General features: G+C 39.8%; 1 protein-coding gene across 1 annotated transcript in view; it reads right to left on the bottom strand.

The window, feature by feature from the left end:
* The window catches only part of SCFD2 (sec1 family domain containing 2), a 208,105-nt gene that overhangs the window by 158,528 nt on the left and 23,395 nt on the right, over window positions 1-26,182 (bottom strand). The window contains exon 3 of the mRNA XM_074588057.1: window positions 13,048-13,175. Within this exon, the coding sequence (XP_074444158.1) occupies window positions 13,048-13,175 (128 nt within the window). The remainder of the gene's footprint in view (window positions 1-13,047; window positions 13,176-26,182) is intronic.

A 26,182-nucleotide genomic window follows, 5' to 3' on the forward strand; every position in this document is an offset into this window, starting at 1 on the left:
CCTTCCTCCCTCGCTGCCCTTACTGACCCCTGTTCCTCCTGCCACCTTAGGAGTAGCTGCAGGACACAGGCATTGGAGTTCAGCCACTCTTCCCTGCCCCTCGTGGGCCTTCCAGTCCATCTCAAGTCACTCCAGAGTGACGGACCTTCAGGGAGGCAGAGACATGTCACATGTCTGAAGGTTTGTAGCAGTGGCTTTCAAGGACATAGGAGCCATTGACAAAGGCGACAACTATGCTGAGGTCTAGCAAATTCTGGAATAGAGGTATACACCCAGAATAAATAAAACTGGACTCTATTTACTGCTCAACTAACTCTTGCCATGTGAGTCTGAACATCTAACCTGACTTGGCTTCAGTCTCATCAGCTGTAGCACTGAGTTGGTTATCTCAAAAGCAGTTTATTATTCATCACTAGATGTGTACAGTACCATTAAATCTTTGTTTTAACATATAGATCTATTAACTTATAATTATATAGAGATATTAACTTATAATTATATAGATCATTTATATTCACACAAGTGCCATATGCTATTTTAGCCTTCTCTCCTAATTAGCGTCAGTCTTATATTACAAAATGGAAACCACACTTAAATACCAGTTCTGTTACTACTCTTTCAAAATTCTTTTACATGTCTTAAGACAAATAAAACCTAATCAATTAGGTGGGACAAATGTAACTAAAGCACTCTAACATAATCATCAAGATTTTCGGTTCTAAGCACCTAAATGCAGATACCTAAATATGACCCCAGCTGATTTACGATTCCTAGATTATCCACAGTTTCAAGTTTCTGAGTACATTCAGAAGGCTTTAACAAACATAACTGGTAGCTTAGGTAGCTTCCAGAATTAAGCTTCCTAGGGTTGCCATCTATATTATACTTCCAATTTAATACTGGCATACCAGAGTTTCTCAAATCAACTTCTTTGTCTTGACTAAATATGTATCATGGTCATATTTCATTACCTTATTTTTCACCTCTTCCACAAGCTTAATAAATACTGAGTACTAGGCCAAGTCCCAACCAGAGGGTCTCCAGCCCTAAAAAAACCAGTAATCCTTGAAAACAGTAATTCACTGTGACCGTAAAGGGACTTGAGATCTGCAAATTTGGTTGAATCATCTCCTGGATGCTTTAAACTTCTCACAGAAATGAATCAACTTGTTTGTCTTAAAATAACATGCCCAAAGGATTTCAGGTGGCTTGCGCATGTCCTCATTTAGCACTAAGACATATGTTTTCAGACAGTTGAGTACTTCATCGTGTTCTTGGCACGCTGTCCCAGAGAGAGGGAGGTCGTTGTTCTTCTTTGGTATGTTATTCACAGGACTGATTATTTCTCTGATGATTTCTGGAAGACTTCTGCAGCTGAGAATACCCTAACAATGATTTTGGGTGGTAAGCAAATAAATAGGGATGGAAAACATGATGATGTATGAATATGTACATATGTAATTCACCATGTCTCTTGTGTAACGAGTCATCCTTCGCGAGACTGAAGGATGAGGCTGACACAATTATGCTTGGAAAAAAAGCACTGGGCAAGCCACCCAGTGTTAGTGTATTGCCATGTTCCACTGCAAGTCTTACGTTAGAGACTTTGTGAGCTTTCTTCACGTAAAGAAATTCTGAAGCCCTTTCTGTCATTTCCTAAGACATGCAAAGCACGGTACTTAGTGCTGATGTCCACAGCTGCCCCAGTGTTCCAGCAAAGTGCAGGTGCCACGTGTTTCCGCTGTGTGCCAAGCTTGGCATCTCCTGGCCCATATCCATAAGCTCTCCTGCTGATGTAAAACACAGTCATTATGGCTGATGCACCCTATGAATCAAAGATATCATACACATACAGCAAGTTGTATCTTATTTCCAACCACTCTGCTTCCCCACAGATATAAATAACAGCAATTGCAGTAATTTTCCTTTTATTGGTCTTAAACAATAAGTGTTTTATTTTTCACCAAGGTTCAAAGAGGCTTAAGGGACCTGCTCCTGTGTTTTTAACCATGTCCTAATGATCACAGATGGACAGTCTACAAGTACAGTCTACAAGTGCCTTTTTTTTTTTAAAAACAAACAAACTTCAAATTCAAAACTTCAAAATATTTCTTTTCAAGACTGCAAAGATATAATAGAACCAACATCAGCAAAAAATAAAGTAAGCCTTGCGAATAAAAGAAGTCTCTGGTGTTTACCTGAAATAACCTACCAAATAAATTTTAGCAGAGAACAGAAGATGGCAATACAATTACGTCTTTTCAGGAAGCTGCATCAACATTCCGTAACTACCAATGGTACCTTTAACACTTTACTTTATATATATATACACATACATATATTAAAAATTAACTTATTTCTATATAGCAGGATTACTGATCTAGCTTTATACCTACTACTGACTAATTGGCAATCAAAAACTGGAAGAAGCATTTCGACCTTTCTGGGGCAGTTTGGTTTGTTTGATATCAAAGTTGTTTGTTCAGACACGTTAGAAACACTGTGGCTCACTACAGATTCCAGCCAATGAAGAAGAGCTGTTACTTACAACACCTCTCAAAACAATACTAGTTACCAGTAGATATGCAAGTAAATGCTATTTAAATTTTTAAGCTTTTAACCTACAGTCACTTCCTCTTAAAGATATACAGTACAAAAAATTAATGACAATGTACATTTACATTCAACTTTTGTTTCAGAGCTTCACAAACGTTTATCTGTACATTAATGTTTACTCCCAACTATTGTGAACATCATGTAAATTGTCTAAAGATCACATTAATATAGCCTTTTCACAATACTTTTATTAAGACAAAAAGACTTCATACTGAAGTTAATATAAGCTTTGCAGTATTACATTAGCAAAGAACATAAATAATGAAATGATATATTTGCAAAACTCCTGCAAAAGCAACACATGTCTGTTTTCTTTTAAATTTTTAAGAATTATCTTGAACTCTAATCACAACCAGACATGGAAGGAGACCTGGCCACAAGTTGCTATTCAAGTGTTTGGGTTTACTGTCTAGGAAAAAAAAAAAAAAAAAAAGAAAAAAGAAAAAAAAAAAAAAGGACAGACTTTATCCAAAAAGTCCGGACACAAAGACAGACTATGGTCACCCCACTGCCTTCTTAAAAGTAACAGTAAGGTTAGCCAAATAGTCTTGCATCCATGTGCTAACTACAATTTAATCAAAGATAACATACCACCAACATATTTCTCTGTTTCACATCACTGCACAGGGTTCTGTGTTTCACTTCCATCTGCTAACTGCTTTACAGCAGTGAAGTGCAAAGTAAGTGAGGTACGAGACACAAATATGCCATGCTTTACAACTTTATTAGGGCTTGAACCATTACCCATCTCACACCACAAGAGACTATTTAGCATGCAGCAGGTTATTCACCCAACAACAAGAGACAGTTGAGACAAAGATACCTTTACTGAAACTTTGTAAACTAACTTAACCTAGGAACTGTTCTTTCTGCAAGAATATTAAGTCACAGAATAAAAAGAAAAACAACCCGAACCTAAAAATTCAACAAGAGCTTAGGCTAAAACATGGTACTTGATACTTCAGAACCAACCAAAGTCTTTCTTTAAACTTAAATTAAGTGTGAGTAGTCCCAATATTACACGTCTTTTTTTAAGGTAAATTCATGTAATGCATAATACAGCAGTCATTAAACAAGCAAACAAAAAAACCCCAACCCCAAACCAATCCACAACACTCAGAACACACCTGAACACCACTTGATTTCCTAAACAAGAACAGCAAAAAGCCATTTACAGTCCCCTGCAGAGAGTATCTTCATAGAATATCGAGGGGAAAATTTTGCCTCCAACTAAACTTCTTGCAGTAGAGGAAGCACAGGATGCTCTACAAAACTTCTATTTTTTTCTTTAATACTACTTTGAGTAATTTCAGTTTTGGTTTAAAACATCCTTGTTAACCTGTTCTGCTTAAAATTTATTTTATTTTGTTATGAGTGCACTTCACATTGTCTACCTCAGTCTCCTTCTCTAAATTAGGCAGGTTTCCTTTAAGTGGAGGCAGGACTTAAGTCCCAGGGCAACTTCCAAACCCATTCCCAAATGCTGTAGCTCTTGTTGCAGGGGGAGAACCCAGCGGCGTTGCACGTTCCACACCGTTCTTCTCATCTCTATGATTAAGATGAAGATTTGGTACTTTGAGGTACTTTTTTCAGATAGGATGTATAAATGATACAGAGGTTCTATCATTTTTACCTCTCTTCTCTCCTCAATACAATGGAATTTAGTGTGTACATTTCACAGAAAAAAAATGCACTTTTAAGGGTCAAACTGATACTCTGCCATTAGAGGTATTCAAACCTGTGAACAAATAACAGGGAGATGTGAAGTGGTGTCTTCCCCAAGTCATAAAGGAACATAACCTACTGAAAGACAATTTAAGGGAGGGAGGAGAAAGGAAAGGTGAGAGACGAAGGCAAGAAACTGGTAAGTTGTTTTTAAAAAGAAAAAAAGAAAAAAAAAAAAAAAGGATTCACTAATCATCTGAGAAGCTACAAGATCAACAGAGCTAGATAAGAACAAGCTACCTACAGCTGCCTTTATCACTTTAGACTTTTCTTCTTCCTCATGAAATACTCCTCTCCACTGCTCCACCAGTTATGAGTTCCTTCACTTTTAAACTCATTGGTATTAAAGAGTCAGAGCCTGTGTCTGGTCCTGGCACAGTACCTCTTTTTCAGTTCTCAAGCTTTTGCCCAAATAAAACAAATGCGGTTAACACCAGTAAGCTGAAGTAACTGCGCATAAGAAGTCCTCTTGTTTTTATACATTTCCAATGTTTGAGCAAAAGTCCAGCAAGGAGGCTTAAAATTTATTATTTGCTAGCACAATATTTCAACATTTTGAACTGTAGAAACAGTTCCCTTTTGAACTGTAGAAACAATAGCACTCACTAAGAACACATTTCATGGATGCATCAGACACCAGCAAGCCTTTTGCCACATTCAACATGCCATTTTGCAGCAATCATAAAGTCCTTTTTTCCCCCAGCCTTTATTTCAACTTTTCCTGTCTTTCTTCCATTTGCAATAGTCTTAATAGTGGATCTGTGACCTAAATCTCTCTAAAGTTCAGGATTAAACGTGTCTGTCAAGTTGAACATCAATCAGCCGTATGCCCTTGCAGCAATGGAAGCGAACCATGTGCTCGGTGGCACCAGCACAAATGCAGCCGGCAGGCAGAGGGAAGCTTTTACAACCCTTTATTTAGTACTTGCGAGACAGCATCTGGAGGACTAAGTTTTGGGCTCCACAGTACAAGACACATTGGGGCGAGTTGAAACGGGTCACTACAATGGTTTAAGGGGCTAGTGAAAATGATGCGCAAGTAATGGCTGAAGGAGATGGGTTTGTTTCGTCTCAAGAAATGAAAGCAGGGAGGGAAGCTACTTACTGTCCTCACAGACATAATGAGTGATTACAGAGAAGACTGCATCAGACTTCTCGGAGGTGCACAGTGAGAGGACAAGAAGCAATGGTCATGCACACTGCGGCAAGTTAAAAATCAAACCATATATAAAGGAGAACATCTGTTCCCCAAGAGCAGTTAAGACTGGTGCAGGGCACCCAGACTGCCTGTGGAACTGCCATCCTTGAACATATTCAAAATTCAGCTGAACAAGGTCCAACATATTAGTCTAACTCTTAAGCTGTCCTTGGTTTGAGCAGGAGGTTGGACCAGATGACCTCCAGAGTTCCCTTCCGACTCCAAATTATTCTACAATTCATCCATATTTGTTGATACCACTCATTCTGTTCTAAACTGCAGGCAGCCATCAAAAAGGGCAAATTTCCTGCCAAGACTTTTCAGGCAACTTCACATTACAGAATTCTTTCTCTGGGATGCACTTGATAAGAAAGGATGCATATCTGTGCTCTCAAAATGAGCCTTCTGCTATTGCCCTATCTTCTTCTTTAATCACCAAGCTTCTGCCACACTGTTTCCTCCACACTAACAGCCATTTCCAATCCATTCACTGTTTAACCTGCACAGGATTCACACCAAGAGCCTAAGTACTTGGCTCCTCATAAATCCCACGTTTCTTTCAACTCTAGGAACCTATATGTGCTAGACTGAAAATGAAGGGATGGAGCATAAATTGCAAAATACGCACCTGGACATCACGCCTCATATACTTCCAGTTATTCTAAGGGATGTTTGTTTGCTCTTTTGAGCAATTGTTTTGGGCTCTCAAGAATGCTACTCTGTATCAGCAGGTGAAACTGAAAAAACCAAAATGAACTGGCACTCCACCTTCCTGAATTCAGCATCCAACTTGAAAGAAGCCTAATGATGAGTGCAAAGATGGCTCTTCAGCTGGTGGTGCTTCTAAGCAACACTACACAGAAACGCACTGTCACTTACTGATGAAAAACAAACTTCTGCTCCTGAACATCTCTCCATCTCAGTTATGTTGTCACATCTCCTGAAAAACAGAGAACTTTGTTGGCAGGACCATCAGTATCCTTCATCCTTTCTGTTATATTTAATGAGTTACAGAGATGACCTGAAAAGTTTAGTTGCTTAAGAAAAACAGCAGAAGGCTCTTTGCACATCTGGAGCTTGGAGCACATCTCTGTCCTAGACTGGCAAAACCCAATGACTACCAGAAGATGAGATCTATTTAGTTAGGTGAACACTGATCATACTCAACAGGGTTGAAACCCTGAACTTCATCCTGGTGTAACACTGCAAGGTGAAACAGCCATAATATCAATTTCTTTCTACAGTTCTCAATGTGGTAATGACTATTCGTACAAGAGTTAGCAGGGAAAGCCTAACCCCACCACATACTAGAAGAGTGTTCCCCAGGAATGTAAAGGCCTATACAGAAGACCCCTTCCCAACCCCCCACCCCTCCCAAAATAGGAATGTATCCAAAACTTTCAGAAACACTTCAAACTCTTCAAAAACATTTAGCACTCTGAGAAGCAAAAAGCCTTCCTGCCTCCGGGGGTGAGTGATGCAACAAAACATCTGCTATATTGACCATCACTGGGATTGGGAACATTTGCTTCAGGTCAAGACTACGTTTTTAGTTGCACTACAGGGAGAAATCAGGAACTCAGTATTGCAACAGGCTGGAAAAACCAAATCCGCTTGGCTAGATGGCCCCACGCTGCAGGACTTCTGTTACTTTTGATGAAGCAAAGAGCAGACTAATTTAACTCAGAAACCGCCTGTTCAGGATCCAGACTGCGCAACGGAAGGAGTCCAGGTCTCAGACAAGCAGCGTCCCCTCTCCTTAGAAAAATGCCCCGAGAACACCAGTGAGCCCTTGGAGCAGCACTGTGAGACCCACTGTCAGGAATTCGGGACTCCTCAGGCTAAACCAGGCCTATCTCAGTTGAGTTGGTACAGGAAGCCTCCCGCTCCATGGAGTGAGACTTTGGCAGCCGTCTCACTGATTCTGCAGCTTGCTCTCCCAATGGGTTTGGAGACCAGGTAAAGAGGCAGCAGAGAAACGTACATAAACATCCCAAGAACCGGTCTACAAAATGATCTCCTCTCTGCAGAACAGGGGGCCATAGCGTCTCCCAAGCCTGCCTGTTATCCAGGTACCCATCACTTACCCAGAGACGTGCTGCAAAAGGGATTCACACACCCTGGCAACCGCTTTGAGCCCTGCAATGCGGATCGGCCTTCTCCTCCTTCCTAAGGACCTCAAACCCAGACTCACATTGTCTCACTACCTGTCTCTATCGCAGAATCGTCCTAAGGGTTGGCCAGGGTGGATTTTAGATATCTGAGATCAGACTTGGTTTATCTGGAAAGATATGTATGTACTTATCTACTTTATTACAGCTCATTTTCTTAGCAGGTCGCTTTTATCCTTAAAGCTTATCCCAGGAATTGATGGTATTGAATCTTGAATATTTTTACACACATCTCATCAAGGAAAAAATAACATGTTAAACACCATTACAGTCCAATGCAACTCTTTATTTAAAAAAAAAAAAAAAAAAAACCAGAAAAAAAAACCAAAACCCCCTCACATTTTATATTCTTTATAGTCTTTATGTTTTAGATGAGGTATTCATCTATGTTTTCCTGCCCATTTTAAGGTACTTTTCCAACTCAAAATGTTATTTCATATCTAAAGGATAAAAATTTCAGGATCTTCCCATTTCTACTGAAACAAATTTTAGAGTTCAATTCAACCCATGTAAGCCAGCCCATCTGAAAAAGTTACAGTGCTCCTCCTCACTTCACAAAGCCTGAGGCTTTGCTAATTTTGTAGCGAGCTTGATTTTTAAAACTCCATTTGCACAGTTCAAATGGAAAGAAACCAAAAAGCTTTTCTTCTGCTAACAAGGGCTCATGTAACAGCACACTGCACTTTGTTTCTGTTACTATACCAGTGTTTCGACTTTCGTCAGTCTCCATGCCAGTAAAAAGACACAATAAAGGAATTGAGACCCGATCAAGGTTTACTGTGCTCTTTTCAAACAGAAGAGCAAGGGTGTTTCTAAAGCCACAAAAGAACATTTGTAGCAGAGTTTTTACCGCTGCCAAATGCTATGCTAATAGCAAAGCTTTCAACAAGAGATTCATGGGCTGCCACGTTCAGAAGATGATTAAGATATGCATCAGACCTATGAAGAACGGAACGGGAAGTAGAGGAATGGAAAAACCAGCAACCTTTCCGCTGTGCTGTAAGTCAGGCTGCTGCCTCAGAGCAGAACTCCTTACAGTCACTTACTTTAAGAGCTGAGCAGCAGTAATCCCTCTCCGGTATTTATTATCTCGCTCGAATTCAGCACGATGCTATAAATCTCACCAAAAGGTTATTCTGATGATCTTCTAAACTGATTTCCAAAGAGCTTTTCAAAAGGAGACTTAATTCTTTAAATAAAATAAATTCCTTTAAATGCCAGGATTGTTATTACGCCAAAATAATTTACACCTACACATTTACACCTACACAATGGGATACCTGACCAGACCTTAGCAAATATTTACCTTCCGCAGATATTCATCAGCATTCACTTGGGTATCCAGAACACAAATGCAACTGCCACAGAGGCAAAATGGAGCCTCTTTTTTTAAGAAACAAAAGTTCTTAAAAAGCATTTTGTTGTTTTGGGTTTTACTTAAGGTCTGTGTGTGTATATGTATATATGGAATATTTTAATGCCTCTTTATTTAGAATTGGGCTTCTAGCAAAAGACAGCTCCACCTGTTTACATGCAAACACATACCGTTTTGGGAAATGTATCTAGTTGAAAGGGTTAAGGCAAAACTTAGAAGTTAACTACTATTTAGTAACACGTTTTCCGTGCATTTATAGCATCCCGTAAAGAAGAGGCTCAATGTCAGCATGCCCACAGTAAGCAATACCAAATACTCCCCAAAAGTCAATACTGGCAGCATTACTAAACTCCACAGGAAATTACATCTTCAAAAAACCATATACCCATGTTATGTATTTATGGATGAAACAGATTAAACAATAAGTAACCCGGACGTACCACATGTTTTTTATGTTTATGCTGGCTGGAATTCTGCACTGTGCTTTGCCTGCCTTCTCCAGGGCTGACCCCTGAAAATTCCAATATGCCACATAGCAATACAGCCCAGGTTTTGTTTTGTTAGGAAAGGGAAAAGTAGCTCCACAATTTTGTGTTCTAGTTGGTTTTACGGACCATCATTTGGCGCTTTGTCTCCCTTTGTAATACGGTTTCCCAAGACTTGCAATTCTTCTTTAAGAAAGAAACAGGATTTTAAAATGCTTGCAATTAACTGTTCTGAACAGCTTACTAGCCATGTCGCTCACTGAAGGTTGTAATGACAACATAATTCTTTCACTCACAAAGTGAAATGACAGCTAAAAACTGCACTTTCCTCAAACATAAATGGAAGGAAAAAAAAAAGGAAAAAAATGTAAATCTTCCTTGAAGATGGTGTAAGACCACTTAATGGCCCACCTGGAAACCTAAGTATAAGATGGCTAAAGCAAAAGGAGAGAATTCTGCTCTGTTTACGAATGTCATGGAGGTGGTCTGAAATTTGAAACTGGGCTTGCTCCAATAATCCATCCACCAAAACTTCCAAGAAAATGTTGCCAGCTGTGCCCATCCTATCTCCGGCCACCTTCTTTCTACATTGAACCCTTCTGAAAGTCAACAGGACTTACAGACGTGCCCACTACCACTTTCCTTGATACAACTAATAAATTGAATATGCAAATCAAGACCACCAGAAAGCAGTGCTCCAGTACACTCAGCTCAAAAAATGTGGCTAAAATTGCTGATTTCCTTTATTTTTCTTCCTTCTCTTTCCTCAGAACTCCTCTCCTCTCTCCACTCCCACTGACTTCAACGGGAGAAGGAGTTCCCAGTGGCCTGCAAACGTTTGAGGCTGTTGCGGAGAAGACATGTGTCCCCTTCTACAGTTCTCCTACTCTCCTTCTCTCTCAGGAGGAGGAGGACACATTCAGAAGATAGCAGAAAGCAAATTCTTGAGCTGTGTGTCCTCCCACAAGTGTCAGAGCTCTTGCCAGGCAGAGTGTCAGGGTGTCAGGCACGTCGCTTGCAGGGGAAACGTGGGCAAGCACACGCACACCTCCGAGGAACAAGCAGCCTGTCAAAGCCCAGAAAACAACAGAATTTATTTTCTTTACACTAGAAAATACAGAAACAGGATGGGATTGAGTTTCCCATCGCAGCACAGGGCTCCCGTGCTGCCGGCATCCCATGTGATGCAGTTTTTCAGGCAGGTGGCCACTGCAGGAGGGCTCGGCTACACCAAATGGAATTCAAAGCTTTGCTTTCAAATGTAATTCACTCCTTATTTCCAGGGGGAAAAAAAAAAGCCCAAAAAAAGTAGTAGTAAGGAAAACACTCTTACCATCTGACACAGCTGGTCTTAGTAAAGAGAGTACGAGGCAACTTTCATGCTAGAAAAGCTCTCTGACATTTAATATTAGGGCCATAAAAAACTCAGAAAATACCCTAAGTGTTGGGAAAACCAGTGTGCAATCCACCGAGACTTTCTGATACAGGCAGAACCTGAGGTAAAATCATAAAAACTGAAGTCTAAGCAGAGCGAAAGCATTTCCCTTCTCTCCAGCCAGTCTTGCGTCATATCACAGCCGCAGTGGAAGGAGCCTTTCAACTAAACACAGTAATCGGGACTAGAACAGGCCACTAGAATTTTTCCTTCTCAGCAAAAGCAGCAATTGATAAACAGCACCATTTCCAGCTTCCCTACAGAGAACTAAGATGTTCTGTAGCACAATGAATGAGCAATGAATGCTGTAAAGATGCAGATTTGTTCTAAGAAGTCATTAACGAATATGTGTCACTGGACAATATGACATCTGGGCGTGAGTTTCAGGTTTTCTGCATTTAAGCTCAATAAGAAGTTTTGATTTTGGTGAGTGTAGTGCCCTTGTTTCTCATTTTACGTCTGCTTATCGTTTACAAGATTGCCTCAAATTTTGTTTCGCCCTTTGAAGTTCAACCACAAAGTTAACAACTGATTAAGATTCTAGTGCAAGCTAAATATCCAGTTCACAAAATAATTAACAAAGTTCCATAAAACATTAGTAAATTACAGCGACACTTCAACAAAAAACAAGTCTCAAGAACTACAGCATCAGAAATTTGTTTCACCATCAGCTCTTAAATGTTTCTATATGGCACTATATTGGGCCCCCGTGTGTCAGATGTTTAGGCTGCCATCAGTAAGTGTTGGCTCATATGATTAAGAACCTGGTTATTGCAGCCTTCACTGGACACCACGGGAAGGGGACACAGAGACTGATCTAATCATTCACACAAAGCAGCAAAGGCAGTAGATGGATCGTAACCTCTCTAGGACAGGACGTAATTACTTTCGAAACAAAGCTGAATTTTAACATTAATAATTTTTTTTTTTAAGGCATACGTAACAGAAAAACAGTGGGAGCTTCTTAATGTTATTATGGTGAATACTCACACACACACTATCAGTGAAAGCTTAAACAAGATTTTATTATTTACTGTGCCTTACCCCCTTCAGACAAATTTGTAATAGCCCTCTCACAGCTGCTCCTTTTTCATTTTTTTAAAACATCTTACAGCGTTACTGTTGCAGAGATCTAGTATTTCTGATTAATAATCTACTGGATGCATGCTCTAGGTATTTGTAAAGACCATACAATATATGAAATGTTATAGCTGTTAAGAGCTCATGAGTTGGCTGTACATCTAATTCTACAATATCTTGGCAGTTTACTCCGGAGTCCCAGATAAAAGCCTATTACTCTTATTCCATGAGGACCTTTCTCTCTTGATGAAAAGTTCAGCATAAAGCAGTCTTACAGTACATAAAAATGCAAAAAATTATTGCGGTATAGAACAACACCAGTTTTTATAAGCCTAACATTATATGAATTCCTGCATTTCACCGAGTATGATATATAGTGAGAACGAGGTTCTAAAAAAGCTATTGAAAGTCATTATGTTATAATCTGTATCTTCAGTATTTTGAAGAATTTGGGTTTAACGAGTGCCCAGACGTGGTTTTCAGCTTAAAGTCTCTTGACCCAGGCAGTCTTACTTCATATAAACCTCACTACCTATGGAATGCAATCACTACCTGTATAATGCAATCATATGCAAGATCTGCACAACTTCCATCAGATCAGATGCTATTTACAATGCCTGCGTTCAGGACACAAATCCTGCTGAATACCCAAATTCTCATGCTTTGCAGAATAAAGACAAGCGGTGTTGCTAACCGCTTGCATGCCTTTAAAATCCTCCTTCACAGAACTCCATTGCTTCGCAACCACTCTCAGTCTTTTTAAGGTTGATTTATTTAAAAGAAAACGTTTGCCTCTCGCTTATATACCAGAAATATCCTACGGTAGCCACGATGCTCACCCAAAATCTGTCGACAAGGATGGGGATAAGGTTTTCCCCGAGAAAGTTAAGTGGAAGAAGAGGAGCTGACATCATCTTTCGCATTTCCACTATGTAGGGAAGAGCATGTCATACGCCACTCACCCATGCTCATCTTAATAGGTAAATTTTCTCTGCTCGCGGCCTCCACAAGGTGTCTCCTCGCCTCCATCACAGCTTCCTTTTGTTTGAGGTTCATGAAGGACTCCCAGAGAGCTTTGGCAGCTGGATCACTATAAGAAAATGACAGGGTTACACTAAACATTGCTTGAATAATGGAGTAAGCTTAAGACGACATTTATATTTTAAGATGAGTGCTTCTACTTAGTAACTCCTCTGAGGTGGGATGGATACAAGCAAAAATAAAGTGACACAAAAGCTTGATTTGTCTTAGGGGAACAGTTACTACAGTTTCACAGAAAAAAAAATCTAGATTTTTTTTGCTATTAATTATAAAGTGTTAGAATTCACATATAATAAATAAGCATGTCAGCCTCAAGGTAATCACTACTGTTCAACCAGAAACAGTTCAAACTTCTTCAGTTACCAAAAAGACATGGAAAGGATGGGCTCTAACTTCCCCAAGAGAGTTTCAATCCCAAAGCCAATATTTCCAACGCTGAAGGCTGTTGGTATGATTTGATGAACTCCTGTCACTTTGGGTTTCATGGATTCTCCTTCCATGAAAAGAATAGTCCATAGCAGAATGTAACTGTCCTTATGGTTTCCGTATTTACAGATTTCCTTTTTATTGTTGCTGTTGCTAAGCACAAATTAGGAATTTCTGTGGCTCATCTGCACTCAGTTCCCTGTCAGTGCTCTCCTCCAGGACACTGCATTTGTTGCTGTTGTGAATGAATTCAGTGTTTTCTCAGTAGGGGGGGGAAGGAGAAGGGAGAAAAACCCTCGCCTGGGGCTAAAGCCACACATTGGGATTAACTGTGTTGGATTTTGTTTTTATTTATTTTCTTTTTTAAAGAGAAAGCTTCCCTCTGTTTTTTCCTCAGGAGACATTTAACTTCTAAATACGTTTTGATGTCATTTACAACATGCTTATAAATATGCCAAAACAAGCTTTGTTTCATGGAAAATAAAAACCCCCAACAATTAATTTGACACCCATTACAGAGCAGCTGTGCTTACACTCTGCTGCAACAGCAGGGCTGGACTGAGCAAATCCGTGCTCTCCCCCAAGCCAGGTAAGAGGATCACCAAGGCCCGCTCCTGTCATCCCAGGAACCCACATCCTCTGTCAAAGCCTGCGTGGGTGGAAGGACCGTGGGAAGAAGGTTGAGTTACCCTTCTTCTGCACAAACCACAAATGAATAGGAAGAACAAATTTCATCCTATCACCATGATTTAGGAAAGGAAGAAATCAGATGACCTGACACAGTCTTTCCATTTCTCTTTCACACAGTGCAACTCCACCTTCCTCCAGTGATGGAGGGAGCAGGCAGCACATCCCAAAGCAGCCGGGGCATCTGCAGCAGCTCCCTCTTCTCCACCACCAAGCGCGATCTGAGCACTGATGCTGCACACTGTTCAGGGGCAGCAGCTCCAAGGGGGTGCCTCGCAGGGAAAAAGCATGGCCATTTATAACATATGCAAGAAATAAGAAAGAGCTTTCCAAAGCAACTAAATGCTTCAACACAATCTCCCTTAAGGAATGGATCCTTGGGTATGCTGTTCTCACAGACTATCTATCCAACTGTCATGATTCAGTCCTACCCACTTTTAAATGCAGCCTGTTGATCCCGTTCACAGTGTATGTCTTGCAGCCATTTACATGCACGCCTGAGGTTTGGTTTGCAAAAGGTCACCGCTTTGCCCATTAACTAATCCCTTCCTAAACATGCAGCTCTGAATAAAAGTCTACAGAGATCAGGAATCAGGCCTAAACCAGCAGGAAGCTACTTTTAAAAATACTTATTTTCCTATTTGGAAGAAAAATCAAGCTTCTGTTTTCTAAGATTTTAACCTGTTCTCATTTTCCAAATTCTCTTCATCACCACAAATATGAGCAGAGACTCTCCCACAAACACAGACGCCAGCAGCTAAGACTTTAAAACAAAGGAAAACAAAAAACACGAAGAAGCAAAATAAAAGTCTCCCAAATTTTGCACAGGTTTTTGTAGTCTCCTCTTTCTCACTCCTATACTTCGTGAGGATATTTAGCAAATAGTAAAGCGTGGAAAATTCATACCAAAAGCATCTACAGACCTCAGCAGAAGTCAGAATGTATGTGATAAGGCTGCACCATTTTTCTACCCCTTGTCCCTGCTGCTCCCCCCTTCCACACCACGTGTTGATCAGTCCTGCCAATTCAGACTGCAAGGTCTCCGAAAGCAACGGGTACTGTACCTGTACAAGCACTACTACAAGTCCCTGTCCCAGCTGGTACTTCTACTTCCTACTACTAGTTTAAGCAATAAAACCCCTCCAAAATAACAGACTGATTATTTTAAACTTTTAAAAATAAAAAAGTAAGAATGAGTCACACTAATGCACTAAAAACAAAATGGCAGTGAGGGTGGTTTGCTTTTTGCTTTGTAAACTCTTTCTTCCTCCTTTAGCCACAGTAGGTTTTCTTTAATCCCCAGGACCTAAGTTTGCACGATCCCTGAGGGCTGCTTTAGCACACCAAAAATAGCAAAAAGCAAAACAACTGTGGTACAGCCTAAAAGCAGATGGAGGTCAACCACGCTCCTGTATGCTTGGCTCTCTGAGTTTCGCTAGACATTTTTCTTCCCACTGCTTTGCAGAATACCTATATGTGATACCTAAACCACTAGAACAATATATAACAGGATGAGATCAATATATATTTATAGCTCACACACACAGCCAACTGACTAGGTCAACGCATGGAAAGCAACAGTTCCTGTGTTCAGTCACTTTTTTTGGAAATAAAATAGGGAAAAAGAGCAACAAAAGTACTTGTATGTTTTCTGCTGAAAACGCTTTTCCCCCTCCATTACACCTTCAGAGAAGGGCTTTTCCTTTGAACGACTGCCCATTCTTTAACTTCATCAATGGCAAGGCAGGAACGGCTGCTGGGAATGGGTCAGTCAGAGGCAGTACAGGGCTCTACTGTTGCCTCTTGCCTGATCTGAGAAGTTACCACAACATTTTCCTTTTAGAGATTTCTAACACTCAGAAACAATATTATCTTATCTTCCTCTTTTGGTGAGACATTTGTCTGCGGCTGCCTTCCAGCTCTTGTCATGGTGCCCTTCCCCTCCTCTTTTTCCCATCTGCAGTTCCTCTGCTTTGGTCCAAACGCCCCAAATCCGATGACACTGGTGCTGTAATCAGTCATTTGTATGCAATCCAGTACTCCAATTCAAATTTCTCCTTCCTCTTGCATTCCTTGACTTCCCAAGGATTATTTATTGATTTTACAAGTTATCTAGTGAACCACTGTGCTCTGAAAGTAGTTTTCTGAAACTAAGTAGATTTAAAAAAAAAAAAAAAATTATGCATTACAAAACCTCTAAAAATGTTGTCTGAATTATGTTGTTTTGCTTAAGAAAAAATAAATTCATTACATTTCACAATTCACTACAATACAGATCAGGAACTGTAAACCACCATTCAAAATAAGTGTCACAGTAATAGGTAAATATTACAGTGCACACTTTGGTGCATCTCCAAATGTTTTGCAGGGCATGGTATGCCTGGCAAAGAGAAGAGAGTACTAAAATTCAGGGGCTTCTGCCATTAACCAGTTTCACCAACAAGTTTAGTTTTGCTTACAGGTTTTAATACTCTGTCCCTTCCTGTTATGGTTATGGTCATAGTACCTAATCAATCAGCTATCTCAGAAACAGAACGTAATAAAAACAAGCATAGCAGTTACCTGCTAGACAAATTAGAAGTTTATTAAACAAAAACATTACATTCTGTCCAGAGATAAGGCTAAAGTCTTTGAGAAGCCCTGTCAGGCACAGCTATACCATTTGAAATACATAAAGCAAGGGGTTTTTTTGACAAACATCTGTTAATTGCAAATTTCTCCCTTCCCCTCATACATAAACGTTACATTTTTTTTAATAAGCCATTCTCTGATCCCAAACTAATTAACATTTAACTGCATATAACTTGGACTTTAAAACAACAAAGAAGTTTATAAAGGAAGAGGGAGAACACTAGACACCCAAAAGACGCGACTTCCCTACTTCTGGTATTTGCATGCCAGTTTTCAAAGCTGAATCACTAAGACATAGAGGGAACAAGGACCAAATCATCAGACCCCATAATCTGTACGAATCCAAAAATGAGACATCAGCTACCGACAGTGCCAGGAAACAGGTGCTGATGATAAGCGGGTCAGAGACTGGGATGTTCTCTGCTGACCAAAGACAGCTGCAGGTGGTTCACAGCACCTCTGATTTGCAGCCTCCAGAGGGACTCTTTCTTTAATTAAAGATAGGAGAGATGGAAAAATAAAAATAAAAATCAAGACTAGAACAATATAGGTGTGAAGTGGCTAACTAGCTGGATTCCCAAATGTACAGTACCCCAAGGAAAGACGGCTCAATGAAATCTGCTGCTCACTGGGAGCAAGATGCCAAGGTGAAAAAGCCAGAGCCCTGAGCAAAAGTAAGGGTGCAGTTTGTAAAGCAGTTCTTGGGGGATGGCACGCTCGCTTCAGCAACACTCACTCACTGGGTGGGAACTGGTTCCCCTTTCAGCTGTGGCAACACGTTCCGTGCGGCACTATGCACTGAGCCAGGTAGGAAAAAGTTGGTGACTTTTAAACACAGCTCCGATCCCTCAACTAATTTGCTTGATCCTACAGGTTGATAACCAAATGCCTAATCTTGCATCTGTTAAAATAATTGTAGCTTATTTTCTTGATCTGGTCTGGTCCAGTCCTGCAAGGACAATAACACCAAGGTTATCCAAGAGACTAAAAGTGTCCCCATCTGTGATTGTCTGTATGCTTAGTCTCAAAGCGACTCATTTTGAACACATTTGGGGACAACAGGAGAAGTTGATGGCACTGGGACATGCTATTACCAAGCTGGAAGTTGTAATCTGGAAATAGGTGAAATCAAGCGCCAGTCAATGGAGAACAAACTCTCAGAGCAGATGCAAACCTACAGGCAAAGACAGAAACCTGTGGACACATTAACCATGGAGGTGGGGGGTTCCAATGCACACCACCACAATTTTAGACTTGGCTGAAATGATGTACCTCTTGCTTCTCACCACCAGTACAGAAAGACATTTACTTCCCTTACTGCTCCAGGTCTTGTCTGTCACTGATAAATTATTAAAATACAGTCTTCCAGGTCACTAATGCAAGAGCAAATGGTGAAAAAGCAATAAGCCCATACAAGAAAATACGTCCACTCAATGACTAAGTGTTCTCCATTTATGATTATGTTTTCAGATCTACTAATAGGCCATTCTTAACACCTTTAGCATTTATAATATTAGTTTAGCAATGTATTTCTTCAATCAGCATGTATAATTAACCAAATGAAAACAAATTAAACACTGTTGTCCAAGCAGCATACCATAACCACCAAAATTATCAGCCACATCTGTAGTGTCTGGCAAGCTATTGCAAATTATTTTAATATGCTCTATTTTCAAGTCAAGGAGGATAAAATTGACATGTACATTATCTATTACTGGATTTTTGCCTGGACTGCTTTGCCTAACAGGACAAATTCAGGTCATCCTGTTTTCTGCTTATAAAACACTGGCATAACAAACTTTTTCTTTCAGTTACATGCAACCCTTGCCCTGTCCCCAGGCTTACTGAAAAACAGGTCAAGAGTCTCTTCCATAACCTTTTCAAAGGCCAAACTGAGAAGCCAGTTTCCTTCCCAGGTCTCCCGTAGCTCAAAACAAGAAAGAAAAAGATGACTTTGTACAGCTTTGTTTTGATTTTAAACTGCCTGGGGTCAGGTGAAAGCACTGCCTACATCAGAAACAGCAAATAACCAGGTGGAGGACATCATACGAGCAAGATGTTAAAGAAGGAAGAATAAGCAAATATGGTTACTTCTACACCTGGCAAAGGACACGGGATTTCAAAGAGCAACTTGCTGACACAGACTCTGAATAAGCGGCAGAAAACAACAGTGAGTGGGCTTCAAAAATTAACCAGCTGAAATGACAGCACTTCAGCATAACGAAGTAGTTGTGTTTGTACTTTTACAGACTAAAAAAAAAAAAAATCAGAAAGGAAATTGCGATAGTCTCAACATGAGACAGATTCTGTGGTTATTCTATCAGCAAAACTTTCACCTTATGTCCATAAAGCTTTACAGCTCAGCTATGCCTGTATATTTTCATAAGAGGAAGGGAAGAGGGAAAAATTCAGTGAAGATTAAATTAGAGCTTCATTAATACCACAAAGCTGCACAAAACTGAGCGACTATTAAAAAAAAAAAACAAAACAAAAAAGGTAAGCGTGCCACCGCCAACTTATCCTTTTCAATAACTCACATTTGTTTAAGAAGACACAACATCCACACTAAGTGCACAGCACTTCAAAAAACACCACCAGGGTGGTTAGAGGACCGTCACAAAAGACAAATCCATTGCTGGATTTCGAATACCGATAAACCGAAGAGAAGCACAAGCCTGCGATAAGATGCAACGATTTGGCGATGAGCCTGAAGCGAGGGGCCACGTATCAAGAGACATCCTCCCTCCTCCAATTCCCCAGCTGTTTCGGAGGGAGCGGAGGCTGTGCCGGATATACTGCGCATTCCTGGAGACGCACGCCAGCCCGACAACTGTGGGGGGACACAGCCAAGTCCCCAAATGCACCCCACTCCATGCACAGCGGCCCTCACACGGGAATGAGCCAACAGCCATGCGTGGAACAGCCTCCCCTGAGCAGCCTCCGTTCGATGCTGCAGGGAATGCTATGGGCATGAGAAGAGCTGACCTCCACAACACCGCGCTGCCCAGACACAGCTGGGCTCAGAGGAAGAAGCCGTTCTTCATTTTAGCCTACGGAAAGCAACCAAACAGCTCTAATATAACTTATCAAAATTTTTGTATATAGAAACAGCTATCAGTATTTCCAGGACTTCAATCTCCAGCATTGCAGCGTGTTTGATCGCAACCCGAGCGCAAGCACTCGATGGACAAGCCAACGTGTGTTCAGCTGAAGATGCAGCCAGAGTTTCTGCAAAGAAAAATACAAAAAAACGCAAAGGGTTTATTTTCAGATAAATGTAAATTGCACATTCCCAGAAGGGACCAACGCTTTTCATTTTTAAGAGAGTAAAATGACAACTTTTTGAAGTTTTGAAATGGCTCTTAGCAGCTGACTGTAATTCAGCTGTTGGACGTTTCATATGGTCGGCAAATCTGCTCAGCCTAATTACACGCTCCCCATAGACAGTAGAAACTTGAACTGTTTTCCAATCCATCCTAATTGTAGAAATAAAGGTAAGCAGAAAGCTAATGTCATCTTGATATTGTGCTTGAAGAAAACTGCAGAAGGAGCATTGGACATAACCACTCTCACCACAGATTGGTAAAAATACTGCAACATGGCAAAACACACAAAACTTTTTAAAAAAATGAGCTCTTCACAGCCATCCAGCTTAGGACATTATTCTCACATCCTCACTTAGACGTGTGTTAAAATGCCCTCCGTGTATTGGTTTTTACAATTAGAACATGCAAATGGTACTAAAAAAAAAAAAAAAAAGAAGTCCAACAGCCAACATTAAAGCACATAAATGTGTTCCTGAATAATTTAACGGTTATTTCCCAGTTTCACTCCAAGCCCTCAAGCCACTCGGTGGGTGTAATCTCCTCTAGACTCAACTGTGGCTGTGTACTTTGGCACCGAGTCAAAACAGAGAGGTTATTGTTTGATTTATATGCCAAGAGCCTCTTAGATAAAGGGCTAATGGCAGGCTGATAGCTCCAGCCTTTGCATGTGGTGTTTATACAGACCCTTCTTTCCTCTCCCTCCTTTCTGCCTATGCTCCAGGAAGGCTGTGTCACATCAAGATCAAGTTAATTAATTAACTCATACTAGTATAATTTGATTGATAAAACAATCGATTCACTAAAGGTCATGAGGAGTGCTGTTAAAACACCAACTTTTCTGCCTCAACAACGCGTACAGTTTTGAGCTTTGCATTTTTCTACGCTGCAAACAGCAATTTTAATGTAACAATCACACTACAAAAAATGATGGAAGAAGCTATGAGAAATTAATCTGCCAATTAAAGTGCACTGCAAAGTTCAGAAGATATTTCAGTACTTCATGAGATAGTTGAGCAAAAAATAAATCAAGTCCTACAACAGGAAGGGTCACATAAGAGAATTTTCTATACTATTAGCTCTGTAAACTACTAAACTACTGAACTTTCACAAAAAGAAAACTAGAGACCTTGCCTATGTGACATACTTTGCTATTTACTATTCCCAGACTAGGAGTATTTCCTAGTATATAAATGTTTCTGTATTGTTAAAATATTCCTACAGGGAACATAGTCCTATATGACCAAATCATTATTTCTTAGATGTTATCAAACTTCATTATCAAATTATACGATCAGATTACTTTTCTACAAGACACCAGCAGCATAAATTTTTAATTAAAAAAAAAATCATTCTAAAGATACAGAGAAAAAATATTAAAAACAGACTAGCTTCTTAACAACCTTTTGCCACCAATTTATTTTAAAACACTTCATTTTAAACAGCAGACAGATAAAACAGAAGCTGCCAGGCATTTTAAAAGCAGTTCTAAGATAATAGTCAAGGTCTTGCAAATCAGCTTGCAGCCAGCAAGGCTAAAGCCTATGAGCAAAAACGGGAGCTGATGATTAGCTGCGAAGTTTTACAATAGATTCTCCTCCAGACTACCTGAAATATTTGTAAAGTGCTAGAAGTAACACATTTTTATCAGGAGCTTATTGGCCAGTTCACTGTATGTTGTTCAATATACAGGTATACATACCAAGAAAGTATGGCATTAATTGGACTAATGCAGTAGACTTGTTCATAAGAAGATAGAGTTTGCCACTTGAAGTCAACAATTCCGTAATATTTTGCCTCCTCTCCCCTGTTTTCACCTTAGCATGGATCCCCCCCATAAAGGCACACCTACAGATACCGACACTTCAGGGCAATGCTGTACACCTGGTCAACTTAATTTAAATTTTGCAATCATTTTCGATGCGGGATGGTAAAAGAGGCTGTTAATTACCACTAGGAGAAGAGAAAATAAGATTCATCAGACACGACCAATGACTAAGACCAACAGGAACAGGAAATTATTCTTTGAATTTGTTACTGAGCATCATGAGAGAATAAGTTTTGGTTCATCTTACAATGAAGCGCATGAAGTATGGGACAGTATTTTCATGGACATAATAGCAAAAGTCTAAAAAATGCTGAGAATACACAAAATCACAAGCTCATTTCAGACAGACAAGAATTGTGAAAGAATTATCTCAAAACAGTTTTTAAAACAACATCGTTATTTGAAGTTGCAAAACTACTATGTTTCATATAAACTGTTGTGTTCCAATAAAACCATGACCACTATATGCCAAACCAGGAAGAAAAATGCTCCCTGTTATCAGTGGAGCATGGGAGAACTTAAAACCAAACAACTGGGGAGGTTCTTATGAACACAACCAACACGGCAACCCCAAACTGCCCCACAACTGCTCTGTTTACCTACGGCTCTTTGCTTGGGGCTGAATTCCTCTCCCCGCCCCTTCACAGATAATGGACGGTAAATCAGACTCATAAAATTTGACAATTTTTGGTCCCACGGGTGAAGTGAATTACAAAAAAATTTAACAATTAATTATTAAAAGGTTGGCAAGGTTCCTATCAGGAATTGATTAAAAAGCAGGGGAAAAAAACTCCCAACAAAAGTGAATGGTAACACAGAATTCTACGTTTTGCCTTTTTTTTTTAATTAAAAAAAAAAATTAACTTTTCTGGCTCATTCATACATCTATTTTACAGATGGCCATACTTACAAAACAGAGTATGTACACAAGTCCGATGACTGTGGTCAACCACCATCTGAAGCAGGTTCGTCACTTGCCAAACCCACCGCCTTAAGTTTTATCAAACATTTCCTCGAGCCAAGCATCATGTAAACTTGTAAGGACAAGCATCTTAACCACAGTCCTGTTTCATGTTGATCTAAATATAGACGTATTTATATATATATGTATGCTACGATACACATACAAGAAGTTTTTTGGCTTCAGAAAGCCAAAACTTTTAACATATACTTCAGCATCCACGACACAGAACAACTTTACTTGCTAATGACCACATACATGAGACAATGCAGCTGCGCACGGCATGATGTTACTGCAAAGTAATGCAACTCCACTCATTGCTGGTTCCAGTATCAAAGAGGAATAGTGTAAACCAATGACACCAGCGTGCACTAAACGAAAATAGCAAAATAATTCAAGACAGCAGAACAGTAATCTGTGGACCGTATTTTACCATAACAAAAGTCGGCACAAACGCACACGCACACACACTGTATCTGAATAGAAAATTAATTTATAAATCATCTTCTTCTATTCCATTTACATAGACTAGTAATACAGAATTTCTGTATGAGCTAACTATTAGAGCGGTTGCTAGTGAAAAACTTCCTAGAAAACATTCAAATCTTTTTGCAATACAATTTACTACATATATATATATATATATATATATTTGAACTGATATGGTCACACTGAATAATCGTTTAGACAGACAGCACTTCAACAATGTTTCATCTGATTACAGACAGCCAATATAGCATTTTCCTGTGTTAAGAACAAAACCACACAGTCCGATTAATAGTTTGGGGAGCTATGGATTCTCATCACCTTTGTGTTCTGTTTATTTTAGCTATACCCAAGATCATTAATATCCACTTGAACCTGTAAACTTCAAGGTCAAGCAAAGGTGAAACATAAGGAAGCAATATAGTATGGAGTATTCAATTGGATTATATGCTGTAAAACATTAAGGCAGTTTCCTTAAACTACACTTTCTTTTCTTCTTTCTTAGTAATAGAAGAGATAAGAAGATAAACTTCATATTGAGCCAGAATTCTTAGTTTGCAGGATTTACAGAATGACTAGTAGTTCTTTTATAGAGCAACTTTAAAATTTACCAACTGTGGCTTTCTAGAAAATGCTACATAATCAGAACAAAGTGAGTAGGAAAATATTCCTCAGACATTCCATAGGTGGAATAAAAATATACCCCCAAAATTGTAATATTGTATAAATATCTTACCACTGCCACAATCAACATAAACCCTCTAACCTAAGTCCACGCTGGTTGTTAACCTACAGCAGTGATGCGTTATATTTCATGTATAAGCTTGTGACCAGCAGCCCTGAGAACACATGAAAGCCTTACAAATACAACAGGTCTCAAGATCAAGAGGGGTCCGCTTGTGGACCAAACATCATCCAAAATCTCTGCAACTCTTGGACTAACTCACCTCTCTCAGCTATCGTTCTGCAGATGACCCATGCCAACACTAACAAAGCTGTGTGTGCAGGTAAACCAGATCTATTCGTGACATCGGGGGGGGAAATACATATACATATATAAATTGTCTTCCCCTATATGCGCTGTGGCATCCAAGTGCAGTACATCAAAATGTGTAAAAAAAACCTGAGAAGCAGAAGAGGCCAACGTTGCAGGGAGAAACTACTTATATCAGAACTCTTCCTTCTCCAAACCACCCTGTGAAAAGGAGAACTAGTGCTTAATTCCATAATGCCTTGTTGTCTGCAAATTACAAAATTATTAGAACTCTGAATTGGGTTACTGACCAGAACACCAAAGCTCCTGTTCCCTTTGGAAAATTTTAATTTAAATTTTCTCAGCCTTGAGAAAAGGTTTAGGGGAGACCTTATCACCATGTTCCAGTATTTAAAAGGTGGTTACAAGGACAGTGGAGACTCTCTTTTTACAAGGAGTCACATGGAAAAGATGAGTTACTTCTGGGGAGATTCCGATTGGATACAAGAGGACAATTTTTCACAATGAGAACAACCTGCCACTGGAATAATCTCCCCAGGAAGTGGTGGATTCCCCAGCATTGGACACTTTTAAGACTGAGCTGGAGAGGGTGTTGGGCCATCTTGTCTAGATCATGCCGTTGCCAAGAAAGGTTGAACCAGATGATCTGTGCGGTCCCTTCCAACCTGGGATTCTATGCTAAGACTGTCACGTACACATACTGGGAGTCACATAAGCAAACAGACTTAGCTTTGCAATTTCATATGCGGGTGATAACTGCTATAAGATTATTTTTCTTCAGCAGCTATCAAATGTTTTGCGGGAAAGAGAGTTCCTATAAACAAGGCTGCTCCCGCTGAACTGGAAGAAGCAACAGCACGAACGTGAAATGACTGGCAAAGAACCAGGTGGTCTCTAAACACATTTCCGAAGCCAGCTCTATTCATATTCTACAAAACAGACTGCCAGTGATGTTTCACACCATTATACGACTACTGTCATATAATGTCAAACTGCAATATGTTTTTTGTCATAATGCTAATTCTGGAAGATGTTACATTGAGGCAAGTCTTGAGGAAACAACGGCACATTCAGGAAGGTAAGGGGTGTAGGAAAAGGAACCGATGCAGAGCTGTTGCTGCTCACCAGGCTGAAGCATGAGTGAAAGGGAAGCATTAGTCATGCAAACAGCCCTGAAACAGAAGTCATGTCTGGCAATTGCACCAACAAGAAACAGATCATCATCTTTGCCTGAAGTCCTTTTATGACAGTTACTTATCAACTTCAAGAACCTCTGAAGTCTATAATCTTGCAAGATTATTATCCTCTAACCAAATACCTCTGCTTGTCTTGAAATATATGAATTTCAGTGTGTCTCTTCCATAACTTGGATTATTTCAAAAACTTTACTGGAAGTCAAGTGTACCAATAAACCAGGGATTTTATTAATCTTTTTTAAGGATTCTTCTTTTTGATCTACAACAAGCGTACTTACCAAACACAAGGTTTGATCATTTTAACCCATTCTGCTGACACCCTAAGCAGAGGGAGCCGGCAGATTACTGAGAGAGAGAGAGGAGAGCAAGCAAGATGCATCTCAGGAAGGCAGGGCTGGTTTTGACAGAGGCTGACTGATGTTTAGTCCTTACTAATCCTTGAAATATTAACTGCCACTAAGCTCCATCTTGTACACAGACATGATTTTGAACATGTTCTGTGCAAAGAGAATAGCAGATTAACT

Source organism: Larus michahellis, chromosome 5 (genome assembly GCF_964199755.1).
Source record: "Larus michahellis chromosome 5, bLarMic1.1, whole genome shotgun sequence".
NCBI lineage: Eukaryota > Metazoa > Chordata > Aves > Charadriiformes > Laridae > Larus > Larus michahellis.